Raw genomic sequence first — 21,593 nt, 5'->3', positions numbered from 1 at the left:
AAAAACAGAACAGGGTTGAGGACATCTATAAGCACCAATGAAGGATAGAAATGTATGATTTATGTGGAATAGTTAGGATAGGCCTCACTGAAAAGTGACATAAAGAAGTAAAGGAAAAGAGGAAGTCATGTCCCCAGTCCCCAGGAAGACATCTGGGGGAAGAACGTTGCAAGAGAGGAATGGTGGGTGAAACAGGAACACCATGGCGACTTTATGCAAATTAGAAAAGATGCTGCTTCCTCCACAACCCATGTTACTGACTACAAGAACTGGCCTGAGGAGAAAGTTTCAATTATCATCCTAACAGATACAGGGAAGAAAATCAACAAATTCAACAGTCGTTCCTGACATAGCAAAAAATATAATTCATTAAGAAACAATGGGAAAAAAAAGATACTATGATCAATGGCTATCTCTTTAGCACACTTAGCAGAGAAACACTGGATGCTTTTCTGCTAAAGTCAGGAATATGCCAAAAAAAAAAAAATTATCTACACTGTTATTTAATATTGTGTTGGAAGCATCAGCTAATGGAATTGGACAAAAGACATAAGAATTAAAAAGAAAGAGGTAATATACCTTGATAATATACCTGGACACCCTTCCAAAACAAGGGGTAAAATAAACAATAAAAAATGCAGAAAATCTATATCAGTAAAGCCTTAAAAATAAAGATAAATAAATGGAAAGACATTCCATGTTCTTGGATAGGATGACTCAGCATCACAAAGAGGTCAATGCTCCCCAAGTTAACACGTTATAATCTAATGTAATAAAAATGTCAACAAGTTTTTATCTGGACCTAAAGAAGTTGATTCTAAAATCTGTATATGAATAGATACTCAAGGCCTAAAATTATTTCAATTTTTCATATAAAATATCCTGAACTCAACAAAAAGCAACCAGTCACATGAGGTAACAAGACAGCAAAACCAAGAGAAATATCAGACAATAGAAGGTTGGGAGGTCCAGATAATGGAGGTATCAGTCACAAAACATTAAAACTAATCCTGCTAAATATACTCAAGTACTCAAGGAAAGGAACATCAAAGATAAAAATGTCTGCATAGAATGGGAAGTATAAAAAGAGAAAAGGAAAGCTTAGAACTGAAATTAAAAGCCCATTGGAGTTATACTGAAAAGAGAATCAATGAACTGGAAGACAGGTCAAAAAAAAAAGAAAACAGAACAAAGCAGGGAAAAACAAAAGGATAGTAAATATTAAAGAGTGTAGGAAACTGTGGTAGCTTTAAAATAGAATCCCCAAATTGCTATCCATCAGGGCTTCCCAGGTGGTAAAGAACCCACCTGCCAATGCAGGAGACATGGGTCGTGGGTTCAACCCCTGGATCAGGAAGATCCCCTGGAGGAGGGCATGGCAATCTACTCCAGTATTCTTGCCTGGAGAATCTCACGGACAGAGGAGCCTGGAGGGCTACAGTCCATGGGTTGCAAAGAGTTGAACACAGCTGGGTGACTAACACTTTCACTTTTTCTATCCATCAAGAGGTAAGACTATATGTCCATCCCCTTTGTATCTGGGGGCTCGTAACAGCTTTGATCAATAGAATATGGTGGGAATGATGCTATGTTACTCTGAAGGCTAGATCATAAAAGGTCATGCAGCAGTCTAAGAGAACTGCTTGCTTTCTATATGCTCCCTCTCAAGACGCTCCCTCTCAGCTGCCATGTGTGTGAGAATCTAAGCCCCAGAGATATCATGTAGAGGTGCTCTGATTGATGGTCTCAGGCTGAGCTGGGTTTTTGAGGTATCCTGACCCAGGAATTAACTTAAAAAGTCTTCAGATGACCCTAGTCTGCAACTGTTCAAGTCACCCCCAGCTGAAGCACCCCTGTCATCCTGTAGCAAAGGCAAACCATTCCCACTATGCCATGCAGAAATGCTTGACCCATGGACTCTGTAAGCGTAATACAATGGTGTTATTTTATGCCACTAAGTTTGAGATGACTTGTTATACAGCAAACAATAACCAGAAGAAGGACCTAGAGATACAGTGATAAGAATACACTGTGGGGACATCCCTGGTGGTCCAGAGGCTAAGACTGAGCACCCAGTGCAGGGGGCCCGGGTTCAATCCTTGGTCAGGGAACTAGGTCCCACAGGCCACAACTAAAACAGATCCCACATACCCCAGTGAAGACTGACAGTCTCGAGTGCTGCCACTAAGACTGGGTACAGCCAAATAAATAAATAAATGTTTAAAAAAAAAAACAAAAAAAGTACAGTACTTCCCTGGTGGCTCAGTGGTGAGAAGCCATGTGTCAATGCATGGGTCCTGGAAGATCCCACATGCCTCAGAGCAAAAAAGCCTGTGGGCCACAACTACTGACCCTGTACTCTAGAGCCCAGCAGCCACAGCTACTGAAACCCGTGAGCCCTGGAGCCCACGATCTGAAACAGGCGAGGCCACTGCAGTGAGAAGCCTGCACACCGCAGCCAGAGAGGGGCTCCCACTTGCAGCAACTAGACAAAAGCCCGTGCAACAGCGAAGACTCAGCAGAGCCAAAAATAAATAAATCAATACAATGACTATGCTTTTAAAAAGAGTACAATGTGTAACTGGAGGTATTTAGTAAGTGTACACAGAAATTAATGAACAAAAAACTAAACGAGAGAAAGATTAATAAAAGCAAATGAGGTTCTTGAAGCGTTTAATAACAGTGCCACATCTCTGGCAAGTCTGATAGAGAAAAAAACGCAAATACAGATTGAAAGAGCTGAAAAGTCATGTTATAGAACTAGGTTAAGTATAATAAGGGAAAACTGTGATAGTGAGACCACTGTTATCTACCGGGGTGGAGGTGGGCATGGGAAGATAGGTGAAGTCCACTAAGTTCACTGCAGTGTACTAACGGCTCCCACCTTCTGTTACACTTAACTGCTGGGAAAGTCTTTCCAGAAATGGAATATATTCCAAGTAAATGCATTCAGTTGTTCATTCATTCAAAGACCACATTTGACTTTCTGTCCCAGACTCCATCTCAAGGACTGGTACAGAGATGAAAGGCTTTCCAACGGATAAAAAGGGAAGGACTGGGAAGGAGAGAAGGAACTATGACAAGGTCAGGGGAGAAGCAGCTATGTGAGAGTCAGCATCAGTTCAGTTCAGTCGCTCAGTCGTGTCCGACTCTGCGACCCCATGAATCGCAGCACGCCAGGCCTCCCTGTCGATCACCAACTCCCGGAGTTCACTCAGACTCACGTCCATTGAGTCAGTGATGCCATCCAGCCATCTCATCCTCTGTCGTCCCCTTCTCCTCCTGCCCCCAGTCCCTCCCAGCATCAGAGTCTTTTCCAATGAGTCAACTCTTTGCATGAGGTGGCCAAAGTACTGGAGTTTCAACTTCAGCATCATTCCCTCCAAAGAAATCCTAGGGCTGATATCCTTCAGAATGGACCAGTTGGATCTCCTTGCAGTCCAAGGGACTCTCAAGAGTCTTCTCCAACACCACAGTTCAAAAGGATCAATTCTTCGGTGCTCAACTTTCTTCACAGTCCAATTCTCACATCCATATATGACCACAGGAAAAACCATAGCCATGACTAGATGGACCTTTGTTGGCAAAGTAATGTCTCTGCTTTTCAATATGTTATCTAGGTTGGTCATAACTTTTCTTCCAAGGAGTAAGCGTCTTTTAATTTCATGGCTGCAGTCACCATCTGCAGTGACTTGGGAGCCCAAAAAAATAGACACTGTTACCACTGTTTTCCCATCTATTTCCCGTGCAGTGATGGGACCAGATGCCATGATCTTCATTTTCTGAATGTTGAGCTTTAAGCCAATTTTTTCACTCTCCACTTTCACTTTCATCAAGAGGCTTTTTAGTTCCTCTTCACTTTCTGCCATAAGGGTGGTGTCATCTGCATATCTGAGGTTATTGATATTTCTCCCAGCAATCTTGATTCCAGCTTGTGTTCTTCCAGCCCAGTGTTTCTCATGATGTACTCTGCATATAAGTTAGATAAGCAGGGTGACAATATACAGCCTTGACATACTCTTTTCCTATTTGGAACCAGTCTGTTATTCCATGTCCAGTTCTAACTGTTGCTTCCTGACCTGCATATAGGTTTCTCAAGAGGCAGGTCAGGTGGTCTGGTATTCCAATCTCTTTCAGAATTTTCCACAGTTTATTGTGATCCACACAGTCAAAGGCTTTGACATAGTCAAGAAAGTAGAAATAGATGTTTTTCTGGAACTCTCTTGCTTTTTCAATGATCCAGTGGATGTTGGCAATTTGATCTCTGGTTCCTCTGCCTTTTCTAAAACCAGCTTGAACATCTGGAAGTTCACGGTTCACATATTGCTGAAGCCTGAAGCCTGGAGAATTGTGAGCATTACTTTATTAGCCTGTGAGATGAGTGCAATTGTGCGGTAGTCTGAGCATTCTTTGGCATTGCCTTTCTTTGGGATTGGAGTGAAAACTGACCTTTTCCAGTCCTGTGGCCACTGCTGAGTTTTCCAAATTTGTTGGCATATTGAGTGCAGCACTATCACAGCATAGAGAGTCAGCATAGGGAGGGGTAAAACCAGAGCCTTCCATTTGGCGTGGTGACAAATGTGAACAAGGATGGAATTACAGGTCTCACAGTCTGACATAGGTCTGCATGGACAGGGAATCTGCCCTCGGTCACTCACCTGCTTTCTCACCTCGACAACTGGACTGGAAGGGAACTGGAAGTGGACACTGAGATGCTCTATTCAAATCCTCTCTTCTGGGCTAAGGATATCAGCTGGGTCACTGGACATTGCTCTCAACTTCAAGAGACTGCCTCGCTCTTGGTCAGGGAGCCGCCAGACCAAAGACTGGCTGATGTGGGTGTGCAGAAACCCAGCTTCCTGTCAGGTTAGGGCAGCCACGAAGAGCCACAAAATAGTCTGAAATGCAGTATTTGGATGCAACCTCAAAAACTACAGAATGATCTCTGTTCATTTCCAAGGCAAACCATTCAATATCACAATAATCCAAATCTAGGTCCCAACCACTAGTGCCAAAGAAGCTGAAGATGAATGGTTCTATGAAGACCTTCTAAAACTTACACCAGAAAAAAAGATGTCCTTTTCATCATAGGGGACTGGGATTCAAAAGTAGGAAGTCAAGCAATACCTGGAGTAACAGGCAAGTTTGGCCTTAGAGTACAAAATGAAGCAGGGCAAAGGCTAACAGAGTTTTGCCAAGAGAACGCACTGGTTAGAGCAAACACCCTCTTCCAACAACACAGATATGACTTTATACATGGACATCACCAGATGGTCAACACCAAAATTAGATTGATTACATTCTTTGCAGCCAAAGACAGAGAAGCTCTATACAGTCAGCAAAAACAAGACCCAGAGCTGAATTCCCTATTGCAAAATTCAGACTTAAATGGAAGAAAGTAGAGAAAACCACTAGACCATTCAAGTATGACCTAAATCAAATCCTTAACAATTATACAGTGGAAGTGACAAATATATTCAAGGGATTAGATTCTACAGAATGCCTGGAGTACTATAGATGAAGGTTTGTAACACTGTACAGGAGGCAGTGATCAAGACCATCCCCAAGAAAAAGTAATGCAAAAATGCATAATAGTTGTCTGAGGAGGCTCTGCAAATAGCTGAGAAAAGAAGAGAAGCAGAAAGCAAAGGAGAAAAGGAAAGCTATATCCATATGAATGCAGAGTTCCAAAGAATAGCAAGGAGAGATAAGAAAATCTTCCTAGTGGTCAATGCAAAGAAATAGAGGAAAACAATAGGATGGGAAAGATTAGGGATCCCTTCAAGAAAATTAGAGATACCAAGGTAACATTTCATGCAAAGATGGGCACAATAAAGGACAGAAATGGTATGGACCCAACAGAAACAGAAGATATTAGGTGGCAAAAACACACAGAAGAGCTATACAAAAGAGATCTTTGTGACCCAGATAACCACAAAGGTGTGATCACTCACCTAGAGCCAGACATCCTGGAGTGTGAAGTCAAATAGGCCTTAAGAAGCATCAGTATGAACAAAGCTAGTGGAGGTGATGGAATTCCAGCTTAGCTATTTCAAATCCTAAAAGATGATGCTGTGAAAGTGCTGCACTCAATATGCCAGCAAATTTGAAAAACTCAGCAGTAGCCACAGGACTAGAAAATATCAGTCCTCATTCCAATGCCAAAGAAAGGCAATGCCAAAGAATGCTCTAACTACCACACAGTTGCACTCATCCCACATACTAACAAAGTAATGCTCAAAATTCTCCAAGTGAGGCTTCAACAGTACGTGAACAGAGAAATTCTAGATGTTCAAGCTGGATTCAGAAAAGGCAGAGGAACCAGAGATCAAATCGCTAACATCCGTTGGTAAGAGAATTCCAGAAAAACATCTACTTCTGCTTCATTGACAAGCCTTGGACTGTGTGGGTCAAAAAACTGTGGAAAATTCTTAAAGAGATAGGAATATCAGACCATCTTACCCTGCTCCTGAGAAACCTGAATGTAGGTCAAGAAGCAACAGTTAGAACCAGACATGGAACAATGGACTGGTTTCAAATTGGGAAAGGAGTATGTCAAGGCTGTATATTGTCACCCTGTTTATTTAACTTATGTGCATCATGTGAAATGGCAGGCTGGATGAAGCACAAGCTGAAATCAAGATTGCCTGGAGAAGTATCAATAATCTCAGATATACAGATGGCACCACCCTTATGGCAGAAAGCAAAGAGGAACTAAAGAGCCTCTTGATGAAGGTGAGAGAGTGAAAAAGCTGGTTTAAAACTCAACATTCAAAAAACTAAGATCATGGCATCTGGTCTTATCACTTCATGGCAAATAGATGGGGAAACAACAGAAATAGTGACAGACTTTTATTTTCTTGGGCTCCCAAATCACTGCAGATGGTGATTGCAGCCATGAAATTAAAAGATGCTGGCTCCTTGGAAGAAAAACTATTACCAACCTAGACAGCATATTAAAAAGCAGAGACATTACTCAGCCAACAAAGGTCCATCTAGTCAAAGCTATGGTTTTTCCAGTAGTCATGTATGGATGTGAGTTGGACCATAAAGAGAGCTGAGCGCTGAAGAATTGATGCTTTTGAACTGTGGTGTTAGAGAAGACTCTTGAGAGTCCCTTGGACTGCAAGCCTGTCAATCCTTTAGTAAATCAGTACTGATTATTCATTCTTTTCCTGAAGAAAGAAACGGCAATCCACTCCAGCATTCTTGCCTGGAGAATCCCATGGACATAGGAGCCTGGTAGGTTCCCAGTCCATGGGATTGCAATAGTCAGACTTGACTTTACGACTAAACCACCACCACCACCCACCACCACCATTCATTGAAAGGGCTGATGCTGAAGCTCCAATACTTTGGCCACCTGACGTGAAGAACTAACTCACTGGGAAAGACCCTGATGCTGGGAAAGATTGAGGCAGGAGGAGAAGGGGATGACAGAGGATGAGATGCTTGCATGGCATCACTGACTCAATAGATGTGAGTTTGAGGAAGCTCTGGGAGTTGGTGATTGACTGGGAAACCTGGTGTACTGCAGTCCATGGGGTCGCAAAGAGTTGGACACAACTGAGGGACTGAACTGAACTGAGGAAGAGCCACACCAATTCCAGAGCTTCCTGATGGAGCAGATAAGGCCTCCGTGAAGGAAAGTTACATGGCTCAAAATAGCCTTGAGTTAAAACTCCCCTCCAGGTCCTCCCCATCATTCTATGCAAAACAAAGAACTCACTCACCCCAAGAAAAAAATGGACATTAAGGCTGATTACACCCAGCTCCCAGCTGGTCCAGCCTCTGGCCGATCTCCAGAATTTCTTGCCCCAACCGTTTAAGAGATAACTACTCCAAACAACCTTGGAGAAGAACAGGCCCCCTTAAGACAGTAACTTTTCACATACATGCCTATATATACTTTACTCTTTTCTTGGGTTAGTGCAGCAGCTCACTAATCTAACTGCTGCCTCTTCTTGCCTCATTAAAGGTGATCTGTTCCTGTAAAGTGCGGGTCTTGTTCTTTTTCCAAACCTTGCCTTCTCTAACTCCCTTACCCTACACTCAGTAGTAACCATGTTGTGGCTGCCCTGATTTTACCTTTCTTATTTCCTTAAAGGTGTATTTTTTAAAAGCATTCCCCAATACACCAGCATACAACTCTCTCTCAGTATGTAAGGACCCTTTTCAGCCGTTTTCCCTAGAGCCCAAGGTGCTCTTCACTTTTTTGGATGTCCTGAGCCCCTTTGACAATATAATGAAAGCAAAGGACTCTCTTCTTGGAAAAATAAACAGAGGAACTTAATGTAAACATTTTTTTTCCTCCCTCCTCATCTTTAAGGCCCAGCTCAAACTTTACACCCATATGAAGTTTCAAGAAACTTTTTGCACATAATCCTAAAGTGAGCCACCATCTATTGAGTACTCTCTACAAGAAACTGTACTGAGTGTTTTAACTTCATAATGACTCTGATTACGAACATAATTCTTCAGGGTAGTTACTATCTTCCTTCTGGAGATTAAAGGACTCACCCAACATAACACAACTAATAATCAGCACATATTGGATTAAAATCCTAATCTGCAAAACTTGTGCTTTGAATGAATGACAAGAAAAAAGGAACAGTTAAGGTCTCAAAGGTGACCTAGTGTGAAGTGTCAGAACTGGGATTTAAACTGAGGCCTAACCCCAAAATTGATGCTCTGTAAGTCCAATGTGTCCTAGCGCCCATGAGAATGATAAAAGGTAGATTTTGTCCCACCTCTAGTAAACTAATGCTTAAAATTCTCCAAGCCAGGCTTCAGCAATACATGAACCATGAACTTCCAGAAGTTCAAGCTGGTTTTAGAAAAGGTAGAGGAACCAGTGATCAAATTGCCAACATCTGCTGGATCATCGAAAAAGCAAGAGAGTTCCAGAAAAACATCTATTTCTGCTTTCTTGACTATGCCAAAGCCTTTGAGTGTGTGGCTCACAATAAACTGTGGAAAATTCTGAAAGAGATGGGAATACCAGATCACCTGACCCACCTCTTGAGAAACCTGTATGCAGGTCAGGAAGCAACAGTTAGAACTGGACATGGAACTGGTTCCAAATAGGAAAAGGAATACGTCAAGGCTGTATACTGTCACCCTGCTTATTTAACTTATATGCAGAGTACATCATGAGAAACTCTGGGCTGGAGGAAGCACAAGCTGGAATCAAGACTGCTGGGAGAAATATCAATAACCTCAGATATGCAGATGACACCACCCTTATGGCAGAAAGTGAAGAAGAACTAAAAAGCCTCTTGATGAAAGTGAAAGAGGAGAGTGAAAAAGTTGGCTTAAAGCTCAGCATTCAGAAAACTAAGATCATGGCATCCGGTCCCATCACTTGTGGAAACAGTAAGAGACTTTATTTTTCTGGGCTCCAAAATCACTGCGGATGGTGACTGCAGCCATGAAATTAAAAGTCGCTTACTCCTTGGAAGAAAAGCTATGACCAACCTAGACAGCATATTAAAAAGCAGACATTACCAACAAAGGTCCATCTAGTCAAGGCTATAGATTTTTCCAGTGGTCATGTATGGATGTGAGAGTTGGACTATAAAGAAAGATGAGCTCCAAAGAATTGATGCTTTTGAACTGTGGTGCTGGAGAAGACTCTTGAGAGTCCCTTGGACTGCAAGGAGATCCAACCAGTCCATCCTAAAGGAGACCAGTCCTGGGTGTTCATTGGAAGGACTGATGTTGAAGCTGAAACTCCAGTATTTTGGCCACCTGATGCGAAGAACTGAACTCATTTGAAAAGACCCTGATGCTGGGAAAGACTGAAGGCCGGAGGACACAGGGACGATAGAGGATGAGATGGTTGGATGGCATCACCGACTCAATGGACATGGGTTTAGGTGGACTCCGGGAGTTGGTGATGGACAAGGAGGCCTCGTGTGCTGCGGTTCGTGGAGTCGCAGAGTCGGACACGACTGAGCAACTGAACTGAACAGAACTGTCCCACCTCTGCCTTGTGCAGCTAGCTCCTTTATCATTTGTTTCTACAATGATCCCCAAATGACCTCTGTGTGTCGCTGTTGCGGTAAGCGGTAGGCTGAAACACAACCCGGCCCACGGAGGGAGGCGCGTCGCTTGACGCAAAACGCGACGGTGTTATGAATCCCCCCGACCGAGGGGCGCTACAAGACTTCCGTACAACATGGCGGCGGCCTTGTCACCACGCCTCTTCCAATGGTTTATTTCCTGTCATGCGCAGTCGTATTTGACCCTTCACCCCGCAAGGACTTCCTGCTTCCTCTTCCGGGGACGGCATCTAGAGGTATGGTTGCGTGTTTCTTCGCTTTATCGCCACTGCATTTACAATCGGCCGCCATCCGGGGAGTTGCAAGGGCCAGGATCTCTCAGGCACAGTTTGTTTACTTAGCATAGGAGTAAGGGCTTCGGAGGAAGGTTGGTGGTGAGTTGTTCCTCGGATTTTAGCTTTAGACATCCTTCGATCCCGACCTTCGCTTTGGATCAGTGAGTGGCCGGAGCTCAGCACCCCTGGCTTTGCCGCCTTCGCAGTCCAGCATTCGGAAACCAATGAGTTGGGTTTCGGCTGCTTGAAACTGCGAAATCGCGGAACGTTTTCATATGTTAGGGCCACGTTTTAACGCCGCGCCGGTAGCTGTGCTCTGGGAGGGCCGACGAGCGGCATGTCAGGGTCATTTCAAAATGCTTTCTATTAGCAGATAAAATTAAAAGTGTTTTAATTTGGAGTTTTCTGTCTTGGTTTTGGAGAGGCAAATGGCCGGTTCCGTGTCGGCTGACAGTTCCAGTGTAATGTGTTTTATTAATATGTTATTTGGGGTAGTTAACTGGAAAATGAGAAGTATAGCTGTCCATCGGTGTTCCGAGGGGTTATTCCAGGAACCCGGAGGATTCCAAAATCGCTGGTACTCGAGTCCTTCAAATAAAATCCTTCCGTATACTTTAAATCACCTCTAGATTGCTTACATAATACAGTGTGGACCCCTATGTAAATAGTTATAAGCACACAGCGGATTCAACGTTTGCTCTTTGGAACTTGCTGAAATTTTTTTTTTCCTTGAATATTTTTGCTCTGCAGTTTGTTGAATCTGCGGATACAGAATTTGCGCGTACAGAGGGCCAGCCAGTTTTAAAACATGGAATCCTTCTCATAAGATACCTTAGTGCAAGGATATCCTGTATAAAAACATACATGGATAATGTGTAAACTCTGTGATTCCGTTTTAAGGTTTGAGGTTGTTTTTTTTCCTTAACTATTTAGGCATTCAGGATGGTGCAGCGTCTGACCTACCGTCGTAGGCTGTCCTACAATACAGCCTCTAACAAAACCAGACTGTAAGTATTTCCAGAATTTAATACAGGTATTGTCATTTATTCTGCGGAATGCTGAGCTGTTGTTTATTCCCTCACTTCCTAGGTCCCGAACCCCTGGTAATAGAATTGTTTACCTTTATACCAAGAAGGTTGGGAAAGCCCCAAAATCTGCATGTGGTGTGTGCCCAGGCCGACTTAGAGGAGTAAGTGAACCTTTTGCTATGAGTAACAAGGGTTGAACTTCTGAACATTAATTCCTCCATAAGGGAGTGAGTGAAGGAGAGGTCACCAGTAGGAGGGTGGGGAATTACTAAGGGTTTATGATCCACCAAGCTCCCTGGTGGCTCAGATGGTAAAGCATCTGCCGGCAATGTGGGAGACGTGGGTTCGATCCCTGGGTTGGGAAGATCCCTGGAGAAGGAAATGGCAACCCACTCCAGTATTCTTGCCTGGAAAATCCCATGGTCGGAGGAGCCTGGTGGGCTACAGTCCATGGGGTCGAGAAGAGTTGGACATGACTGAGCGACTTCACCACCACTTATGATCCAAATCGGAAAAACATAGGCTTTCTTTTAAAGCCTGTAAGACAAATAGAGTGAAATGCTGTTTGGGTAAATCCTTAATGTTTGTACTTCACACTCATCAGATATCAAGGAAAATTTCTGTTAAAGCTTCACAAAATAATCTCAGCATTTTCTTTATGCAGGTTCGTGCTGTGAGACCAAAAGTTCTCATGAGGTTGTCTAAAACAAAGAAACATGTCAGCCGAGCATACGGTGGTTCCATGTGTGCTAAATGTGTCCGTGACAGGTAAGTACCTGAAACCAGAGGGGCTGTCTTAAACAGGTGTGTGTGTGTGTGGCACTGCATGCTAGTCATTAGAATAGTGAGAAAAGTTGCATATTCTAGAATCCTTCCTTGATTGGAGATAATTGGTGCTGTACAAATTTAATAATTATATTCCAGTTAATTTAGGTATGGTGTTTGGACATCTTTATGCTATGTAGAAATTGAAAAGTTGAGTCCCAATTTGGTAAGAAGGTTAGGTTGATGATGGGGAGTGGAAAGTCTAAAGATTGTAGAAACAGAACAGCTGGGTATGGTTCTAATGTGGTTGGAGCAGAGAATTGTGGGAGATGTTAGGAAAGGTAGAAATGTCACAGGTCAGGAAGGGCCCTATAGGACAGGTTTTTACAGATGTGGGGATTGATGAGGTTTGAACAGGGCAGGGAATCTTTGGGGTCCCAGAGAGTGAATGTACCCCAGTGTGGATAGTAAAGGCATTCAACAAAGAATGCATGCTTGGAACGGTCTCTACGTTGTTAAGGCTAAGGAAATGGCACCTACATGAACCCGAAGGCTGGACTGAGGGTAAAAGGGGTTATTGGGAGATTGCTGGGTCTTGTGGCTATGCACAGAGATTGGTAGTGGCATGTGTGTGTGCTCAGTTGTGTCTGACTATTTGCGACCCTGTGGACTGTAGCCCATCAGGCTCCTCTTTGCATGGAATTTTCCAGACAAGAATACAGGAGTGGGTTGCCGTTCCTTTCTCCAGGTAGTGGCATAGGTAGGAGTAGGGTGTATAAGGATAATATTTACTCAGTGGTTTTATGATAAACACTGTCAGGGACTTGGTCCAGTGGGTAAGAAGACTCAGCTCCCAATGCAGGGGGCCCAGATTCCATCCCTGGTTTTGGAGCTGAGATCCTGCATGCCGAGCTGTGCAGCCTTTCCTGTTTTAAAAAGAAAAGCTGTCAAAAGTCCATCGGGGAGGTATCAATTTATTTACTTATTTTTTTGTGGAAAACCCAAGGCTTGCTGCTTAAAGTTTCACAGCTGGTAAGAGGATTCATCCCAGGTTTTATTGAGGCTCTTGCTCTTAATTAACCCCACTGGCTAGGAAATGGCAACCTACTCCGGTATTCTTGCCTGGAGAATCCCATGGACAGAGGAGCGTGGCGACCTAAGTCCACGGGGTTGCAAAGAGTCGGACACGACTGAGCGACTTCACACACACACAAAGACCTAAGTGGAAAGATTTGAGAGGTGTTGCTCTTTATAAGATAAATTGGTTCAGAGACATGGTTTTCTTCCAGTTTATTCAACTCATTCCGTGAAATGATCTGGCTCAGTCCCTGTACCAAATCTGACCTCACTTTGCTTTTCAAGAGTTAATTTGTACGGGGAGGTTAGGTGTGTTACATTGATACAAATACAAGCAAAATATATATAACTTATACAGGAAAACTTAACTATGGTTGAAGTTTGGAGAGGAAATGACATTAAAGTAGCTGAGAATCGGGGGGTAGTATTTGAGGTAGAACATGAATGATGGGTAAGTTTTCACAAGAGGTGAAGAGAGTATTGCCGACAGAGATTGAGCATGGTTCAGTCTGACACATTGAGGTTCCAGAGGGAATGAGAAATGAAATTGGAAAGGTACATTGGATGAATGGGTCGTGAATTTCAAGGTAGAGGAGCTTATTAGCAGTCTTTGGTTCTCGGGCTCTGCTGAGTGTAACCCCATGAGCGTATTTATTAAAAATGAAGCCCTCGCTTCTGGAGGTTTGGGTGTAGATCTGTAGCATAGCTTAAAGCATAGCATTCGCTGTGACACTGAGGGAGTCTGTTTTGCTCTGAGTCAGAAGGATATCAACTATTTCTGTAGTGTGATTTCATCTGGGACATCTGAAGGAGTCAGAAACCCCAGGGTTTTGAGGGGAGCCAGGGGTACCCATGGGGCGCGTGGGGCCTGGGTTTCTGTGGGAGTTAAATGAATGCTTTATCTCTGGAAGTAGCTTTAACAAATGGTAATAAGGACTTGGCTATTTTGGCACCCCACTCCAGTACTCTCGCCTGGAAAATCCCATGGACATCGGAGCTTGGTAGGCTGCAGTCCATGGGGTCTCGAAGAGTCGTACACGACTGAGCGACTTCACTTTCACTTTTCACTTTCACGCACTGGAGAAGGAAATGGCAACCCACTCCAGTGTTCTTGCCTTGAGAATCCCAGGGATGGGGGAGCCTGGTGGGCTTCCGTCTGTGGGGTTGCACAGAGTCGGAAACGACTGAAGCAACTTAGCAACAATAATAGTGATAAATAAAATGCTTTCCTCTCTCAACCCAGACCCTTGGCAGTGAAAGCTCAGAGTCCTAACCACTGGACCACCAGGAGATTCCCATGAGTTTCCTCTCTAAAAGGAAGTTTTAAGACATGTTGACGAATGTAGTAGTTTCATTAGTCTTGAATCCCAGTGATGAAATGAGGTTGTATAAAAATTTCTTTTTAATCGAGGGATAATTGCTTTACAATGTTGTGTTGGTTTCTGCCATACAACCATGTGAATCAGCCATAAGTATACATATATCCCTTCCCTTTTCAACCCCCACGCTATGCAGTTTTTTATGAAACTTTTTTTTAACTAATATTTTCTTTTCTAGGATCAAGCGCGCTTTCCTTATTGAAGAGCAGAAGATCGTTGTGAAAGTATTGAAAGCACAAGCACAGAGTCAGAAAGCTAAATAAAAAATGAACCATTTTTGAGTAATAAAACGCCTCATCCTGTTAACTTCTGTTGTAGTTTGTTAGTGTACAGGTTTGGTTTCTGTGGTTACTGGAGATTCCCCACACATACACTGATTTTTAGTTGATCACTTTTTCTGAAAATAATTGGAGGTCAGTGATTGCTGGAATTTTTTGGTGGTACCTCTAGACGACATTAAAATATGGACTGTAATGTATTTTCTCCTAGAGGCTATGTTATATTGTTCCTGTTGATAAATAATGTCTCTTGGCATCAGGTGCCAAAGTATTGGAGCTTCAGCATCAGACCTTCCAGTGAATATTCAGGGTTGATTTCCTTTAAGATTGACTGCTCTGATCTTGCTGTCCAAGGGTCTACTCCAGCACCACAGTTCAAAGGCATCAGTTCTTCAGCACACTGCCTTTTTTATTGCCCAGCTCTCATATCCGTACATGACTACTGGAAAAACCGTAGCTTTGAGTATATGGACCTTTGTAGGCAAAGTAATACCTGCTTTTTAATACCGTGTCTAGATTTGTCAGCTTTTCTTCCAAAGAGCAGTCGTCTTTTAATTCCACTTCGCTTTAAGGGTGTTCAGATAGTTCAATCTTTTCTAAGTTTGAGATGTCCACTAGGCTTAAAACAACTTCATAGATAATTTGGAAAGTATGGAAAAACAGAATGAAATCACATTCAGTATCAGTTGAATTCAGTCACTCCATCATGTCTGACATTTTGCAACCCCATGCACCTCAGCACAGGAGGCTTCCCTGTCTTATCACCAATTGCTGGAGCTTGCTCAAACTCCTGTCTATCGAGTTGTTGATGCCATCCAACCATTTCATCCTGTCCTCTCCTCTTGCCTTCGATCTTTCCCAGCATCAGGGGTTTTTCCTAGGGTCAGTTTCAGTATACAGATGATCATTTTTAACAGTTTGATATCTCTCCTCCCATTTTGCTTTCTATTTATTTTTTAAATTTAGGGGTGTTTTTTTTTTGGCAGTGCTGTGCAGCTTATGGGATTTTAGTTCCCCAATCAGGGATCCAACCGGAGACCTAGCAGTGACGGTGGCAAGTCTAACCCCTGGACTGCCAGGGAATTCCCAAGTTTCATATCTTAAAAGTTGTGGAACTTCCCTGGTGGTCCAGTGATTAAGAATCCACCTTCCAGTGCAGGGGATGCAGGTTCAATCTCTGTCTGGGAACCAAGATCCCACATGCTGAGGGGCAAGTAGAGAGCCCTCTGCAACTAAAGACAGCCCAGGTGCTTGTGAAAGATAGCTGGCTCAAGGGCAATGAAGACCCAATGCCGCCAAAAACAATTACAAGCATATGTGTAAATATTCAACCCTTTCCCCCCACTTAACCCCTGTGAGCATATTTCAAAGTAATTATTTAAGTGACTATATATGCCATCAAATCTATGTAGCATAATTTCAATAGTTCCTTTCATTTGAACATTTGGGCTATTGCCAGTTTTTCTCTGTTTTAACGTGTGCATTTTTATACAGATTTCTATTTCATTTATGCCCACCTTTTTTTTTTAATTCATAAATTTGGACTGGAGTACAGTAATTCACTAGTCAACTTTAATTATTAGGGTTACAGTGATGTTTCCTAAGGTTCCTAGCTCAGGCTGCCATAACAAATTACCGTACACTGGGTGACTTAAACGTCAGACATTGATTTCTCATATTTCTGGAGACTGGGAAGTCCAAATTGAAGGTGCTGGCAGATTGTTCTTGGTGAGGACCCCCACTGTTCGCAGTAGGCCAATGGCTGCTTTCTTGCGTCTTCACATGATGGGCAGGGGAGAGGGAAGAAAGCTCCCTTCTGCCTTTTCTTGCGTGGGTGCTCTGCTGTTTGGGACACTATCGACGGTAGCCCACCAGGCTCCTCTGCCCGTGGGATTCTCCAGCCAAGAATACTGGAGTGGGTTGCTGTTTCCTTTTGCAGGGGATCTTCCCGACCCAGGGACTGAACCTGCATCTCCCGCATCTCCTGCATCGGCAGGTGGATTCTTCGGCACTGGGCCACCTGGGAAGCCCTTAAAACTTGGGGGAAGCACAAATACGCAGTCCCCAAGACAGGACGTGAACTGTGCCTGACTGGTGACCATTTTTTCACCTGTCTCAGCCACTACGGTTTTAACCACAGACTGCACTTCCTGCTCCCCTTGCTAAGGCAGGTCCTCTTCACATCCTCTCGTGCTCTCTGGTCCGGTTCCCTCCTCCCCCGCCAGCACTCAGAGTTCATCTTGTGATGTGTAGACACAGAAGAGGGAAGACTGGTGTGAACATAGTGTCGTCTCCATGCAAATGACCAAAATGGACTCTGCACTGTTCTGGGTTTTGATCTTGTAAAGAAAATGAAGCTTTTATTAAATCCAGTTCTGTGTGTGTGACTTAAAGTACTCTTGACAGGCTCCTAAAAAGACATGTGAATGTAGTCAGTGGTTTCTTTTTAAAGTCTAGTATTTCTCCTTCCATTGAATTGCTTGTAAATTCTATTAGAAGGATTGGGACGGGGGATGGGAGTTCTTTCACCCTTAAAAGCAGAAAGTCTCCATATGTTTAAATAAATAAATCAAGTTTATCTTCAGCAGTGTCAATGGCATACCTACAGTTTTTACACTAATGATTTGTAACTTGGGCTCCCAGAATTTTAATAGTCAGGGCTATGTCTAGCTTTAACTGTTAACTATCTTATCACATCAATTAAAATCATATACAGTTCCTGTGGAGTAAGACTGTGAAGCAGAGCTGAACATTATGATTTTTTCTCGGAGTTAGATTACTTATTGCCAGTAAGAGTCCTATAGTTATTCAGTATTACCAATAGAAGCACTGGAGTGTGAATCCAGCTTACTCCAGCTGTGTGAGTCCGTTGTGTGCATCTTTCCAGCTCTGTGTTCAGTGATGTCAGTTTGGTGCCTTGAAATTGGTATGGAAGGAGTATTTACACCTTGGAAATCAGCAGGTGCTACAAAATTCTTTTTCCCCTTCCAAGGAGCTTGATGTTTATATCACCAGCAAGTCACTAGATATTATTCAAATCACAGTCTATTATCACAAGTTAGGTATGATTTTGTTGGTACCAGGAGCTCTCTATATATGTGGTACATGTTTTGACTATTATTTGCCCTTAAAGTTTTTTGTAATAAATTAAATCTATGAATATTCTGAAATTTGATTTTATAAATGACAGTGAGTCTTTTATTGAATCCAGTTCTGTGAATATGGAGAAAGACAGAATTTAAAATCTTGAAACATTGAAAGTTTTATCTCTTTTAACAATGATAAACACTTTATTTGAAACCAAGAGTAGAAAAGTTAGGACTCTGTGAGTTTTCTTTTTTAAAGGATGATATCCACAATAATTCTGGATCAAAAGATGCTTTCTGGTTTCCAAGATATTAGCTAGTCAATAATTTTGAGTAAATCTTAAATGTTTCTGGTTAATTTGAAGGATTAGGTAAATATTTTGCCATATATTTATATTACTTTATAACTTGTTTCAGATTTCATTCATTCATTCAACAAATATTGATGAGAAACTAAATTACGTTCCAGGAACAATGTTGCTGGGTAAACATTAATACAATTGTCAACAAGCAAACTCTTCCCGTGTTCTCATGGTTACATGGGGGACTTGGTTAAATGAGGATACAAATATGTTTCTAATTGCACACATTAGAATAAAAACCAAAAAGAAGTACACAGCACTGTGAAACCATGTAAGAAAGGAACCTCACTGGGAGTGAAGCCAGGCTTTTCAGAGGAAGTCACATTTAAGCTCAGAGCAAGATGTTAGCTGAGTGACAAGAAGGGAGAACATTCCAGATGTAAGAACCAACATGTCCAAATGCCCTAAGGAAACAATTTGTATAAAAAAAACATAAACACAATACATGAAATGCAATTCATTCTCAATATTTAGAGCTCAGTAAATCTAATGTGTGTGAGCAAATTGTTAATCACCGGGAAGGAGCATCCGTGTTAGCACATAGCTTTAAGTCCACCTGTCCCCACAGTCAAAAGATCTGTGATACCTTTTCCTTCCTAAGTGAGACCAGTGAAGGAAAAGCTTTCCGAAACTGTTTATTTCAGTTAGGAGCAAAGACACTCCTGTGCATCAGAGCATATTTAAATTATGCTATCCCCTAGATAATTTAGGCATCAACCTACTATTAAGGAGAAAAAGCATCAAAATTATTAACTTAATTCCCCTGATATTCACTCAGCTTTTATATTCCTTGGCCTGTGCAAATAGCCTCAGGGCTATGCCCCCCCCACTTTCTCTCTTTGGTTGGAAATAAGTTTACAGCTTAACATGCCTATTGAACAAATAGTCTTAAAGAAAATCCAAATGTTTACTACATTTTACAGTAAGTTCTGTAGACTTTGTAAACCATATCGTCTCTGTTGCAGCTGCTCAGCTTTACCAATAGAGTGTGGAAGCAGCCATAGTCAGTACTGAAATGAATGGTCATGGCTGTGTTCCAATAGAGTTTTATTTACAAAACTGATGTTGGGTCACAGGGGGCCTGCAAGTTGTAGATTGTGGACCTTCCCTGCTCTAGATGACTCCTGCTTCCAGCTACAGCTGCCAGCTGACCAACTACATGAGAAACCTCAAGCAAGACCAGCAGAAAACTGCCTGGTTGAATCTAATCAACCCAAAGGACAGTGAGAAAAAAATAAAACAATTGTTCTATCACACTAAATGTTAAGGTGGTTGGTTATACAACACTATACCGCTGAAACAGTTCAATGGTCTTTAAATATTTTTTTTTGCTTGTATATTCCGTAAAGAATTTTGAAAAGCTATACAGACCCTCGCACATTTTTAGATTATTATCCAAAATTTTTCATTATAAATTTAAAATCATTGCAAAGGATATCATTTCCAACATAGTAAAGGTAAGAATACACAGCAGCCTTTCTTTTTTTTTTTTTTTTAAGGAATAAGCTCTTTTAACAATTGGAAGTTTTATAGTCTTCCTTCTTCTTGATTTGTATTACCATTCCATTTCCTCTATGGAATTTTAAACCATGTTTTCATGTTGGAAGTCTTTCCCTGATTGGTAATTCCACAATTCTGTCATTAAGAAAGAAAAAGCAAATGAGAGAAGCGTGGAGTCTTAACACCCATTTGTCCCCTGGATAAAGCAAAGCATCACTGCTTTTTCAACCCTGTTCTCTTTACTTTGCTTTCAAGGGATTCTCTCTGAAAAATGATTCATTTGACAATTTGGGGAGATAAAAGAGGTGAGGATGTTAAAATGGCCATCACCCCCCCTACCCAACCCTGTTCTATTGGGTTGGCCAAAAATTTCATTCAGGTTTTTCTGTAACACCTCATGAAAAAATACAAAGAAACTTTTTGGCCAACCCCATATCTGAATTCAGGTCATCCCAATGTGGGCCAGGATATCCTGCTCCAATATTAAACATCTCCCTTGTGGGTAAGTCAGGGAAAGATACAAAGCCCTATGACCGCTGTGCTTCAGCCACTGGATGGGGCTCGAGGGTGAATATGATAACATGGTACCTTCCAGGAGCTTGTAGTTTAGCTTTTTAGTTCAGCCACTTATGATTCTTGGGTAATAAGTTTAAATCAGTGGTTCAAACTGGAATGACACCTATGAGGCATTTTGTCAGGGGACTGACATATTCTGTAATGTACAGGACAGTCCTGCTCAACAAACCATCCTGAGTCCTATGTGACTCTCCAGTACCCAATCAGATTTTGTGTAGGTGAGAAACCTGCTTACTATTATCTCAAGCTTGGTAAACACCATTGGAATATAAAGTAAAATTTTTTGCATCGTTTTAATAAATTCTAAAATTTCTGGGAATGCACTATGTCAAACCAGGGAGATTATATTTCTCTTCCAAACATTATCTGGAGAAATTTAACACTTTGGAAAAAAGAAATAGCAATGAATAAAGTTTTAAACTTTTGCAAGGGAATCTAAGATTCACAATTTTTAGACAAAACTGTAAATGTATTGGTTTATATTTTTTCTTAAATCTTCAATTCTGGATATTGTTTTCACAAAATCTGATTAACAATAAGTTAATTTGTGGCTTAATGTATAAACTGATCATGTTCTGAAAAGAGCACCATGATTTCTAAGTGCTTTGCTTTCTGAGCAAGTTAGAGAATTACTCTGGCAATTAAGAGACTCCAAAGTGTTTTCAGTACACTGGTGTTTAGAGAGTTCTCTTTGATGGCATGAAGAACTGACATCAATTCATTCAACAAATATTAACTCTGCACTGGTTGTGTGCAGGCACTAAGCCATTGCTTACCCTGGGAAGAGTTTCTGGAGTCTCTCATTTGTTTCCCTTACCCCTCTTTCCACGCATGCAGGTGTGTGGCTTTGGAAATTCGACAAAATTTCATAGTTTCCACTAGTGTTGTTATGTGAACGTGAGAAGCTGCTTAAATTCTCTGAGTCTCTGCTTTATGAGCTCTTCAAGTGTTAGTCGCTCAGTTGTGTCCGATTTTTTGCGACCCTGAGGACTATAGCCCACCAGGATGTCAATAGAATTTCTCAGGCAGGAATACTGGAATGGGTAGCCATACCCTTCTCCAGCGGGATCTTCCTAAATCAGGGATCGAACCTGGATCTCCTGCAATGCAGACAGATTCTTTACTGTGTGAGTCACCAATGAGTATAAAAATACTCTACTTCCAAAAGTTATAAAGAACTTGGTATCTAGCAGGGAGTTAACA

The 21,593-nt window shown here is 42.0% G+C and overlaps 1 protein-coding gene across 4 annotated transcripts; it reads left to right on the top strand.

The window, feature by feature from the left end:
* Positions 1-10,242: 10,242 nt before the first annotated feature.
* RPL34 (ribosomal protein L34) lies at positions 10,243-14,894 on the top strand. 4 transcript variants are annotated; one of them, XM_040237495.1, is made up of 5 exons: positions 10,243-10,300; positions 11,273-11,346; positions 11,429-11,528; positions 12,032-12,135; positions 14,767-14,894. In XM_040237495.1, exons 2-5 carry the CDS (start codon positions 11,282-11,284, stop codon positions 14,849-14,851), a joined length of 354 nt encoding a protein of 117 aa, XP_040093429.1. In that variant the 5' UTR covers positions 10,243-10,300; positions 11,273-11,281; the 3' UTR covers positions 14,852-14,894. The 4 variants fall into 4 exon arrangements, with proteins under 4 accessions (XP_040093429.1, XP_040093431.1, XP_040093430.1 ...); XM_040237497.1 differs by having other exon boundaries at positions 10,282-10,431; XM_040237496.1 differs by having other exon boundaries at positions 10,293-10,500.
* The last annotated feature ends 6,699 nt before the right edge of the window (positions 14,895-21,593 follow it).

This window comes from Oryx dammah, unplaced genomic scaffold (assembly GCF_014754425.2).
Source record: "Oryx dammah isolate SB20612 unplaced genomic scaffold, SCBI_Odam_1.1 HiC_scaffold_3, whole genome shotgun sequence".
Lineage (NCBI taxonomy): Eukaryota > Metazoa > Chordata > Mammalia > Artiodactyla > Bovidae > Oryx > Oryx dammah.
This window is presented reverse-complemented; position numbering and strand designations above follow the sequence as displayed.

Coding starts and splice junctions, on each gene's coding strand:
- RPL34 (XM_040237495.1), top strand. CDS start 11,282: ATGGTGCAGCGTCTGACCTACCGTCGTAGGCTGTCCTACAATACAGCC. Junction 11,347..11,428: donor GCCTCTAACAAAACCAGACT/GTAAGTATTTCC, acceptor CTCACTTCCTAG/GTCCCGAACCCCTGGTAATA. Junction 12,136..14,766: donor GCTAAATGTGTCCGTGACAG/GTAAGTACCTGA, acceptor TTTCTTTTCTAG/GATCAAGCGCGCTTTCCTTA.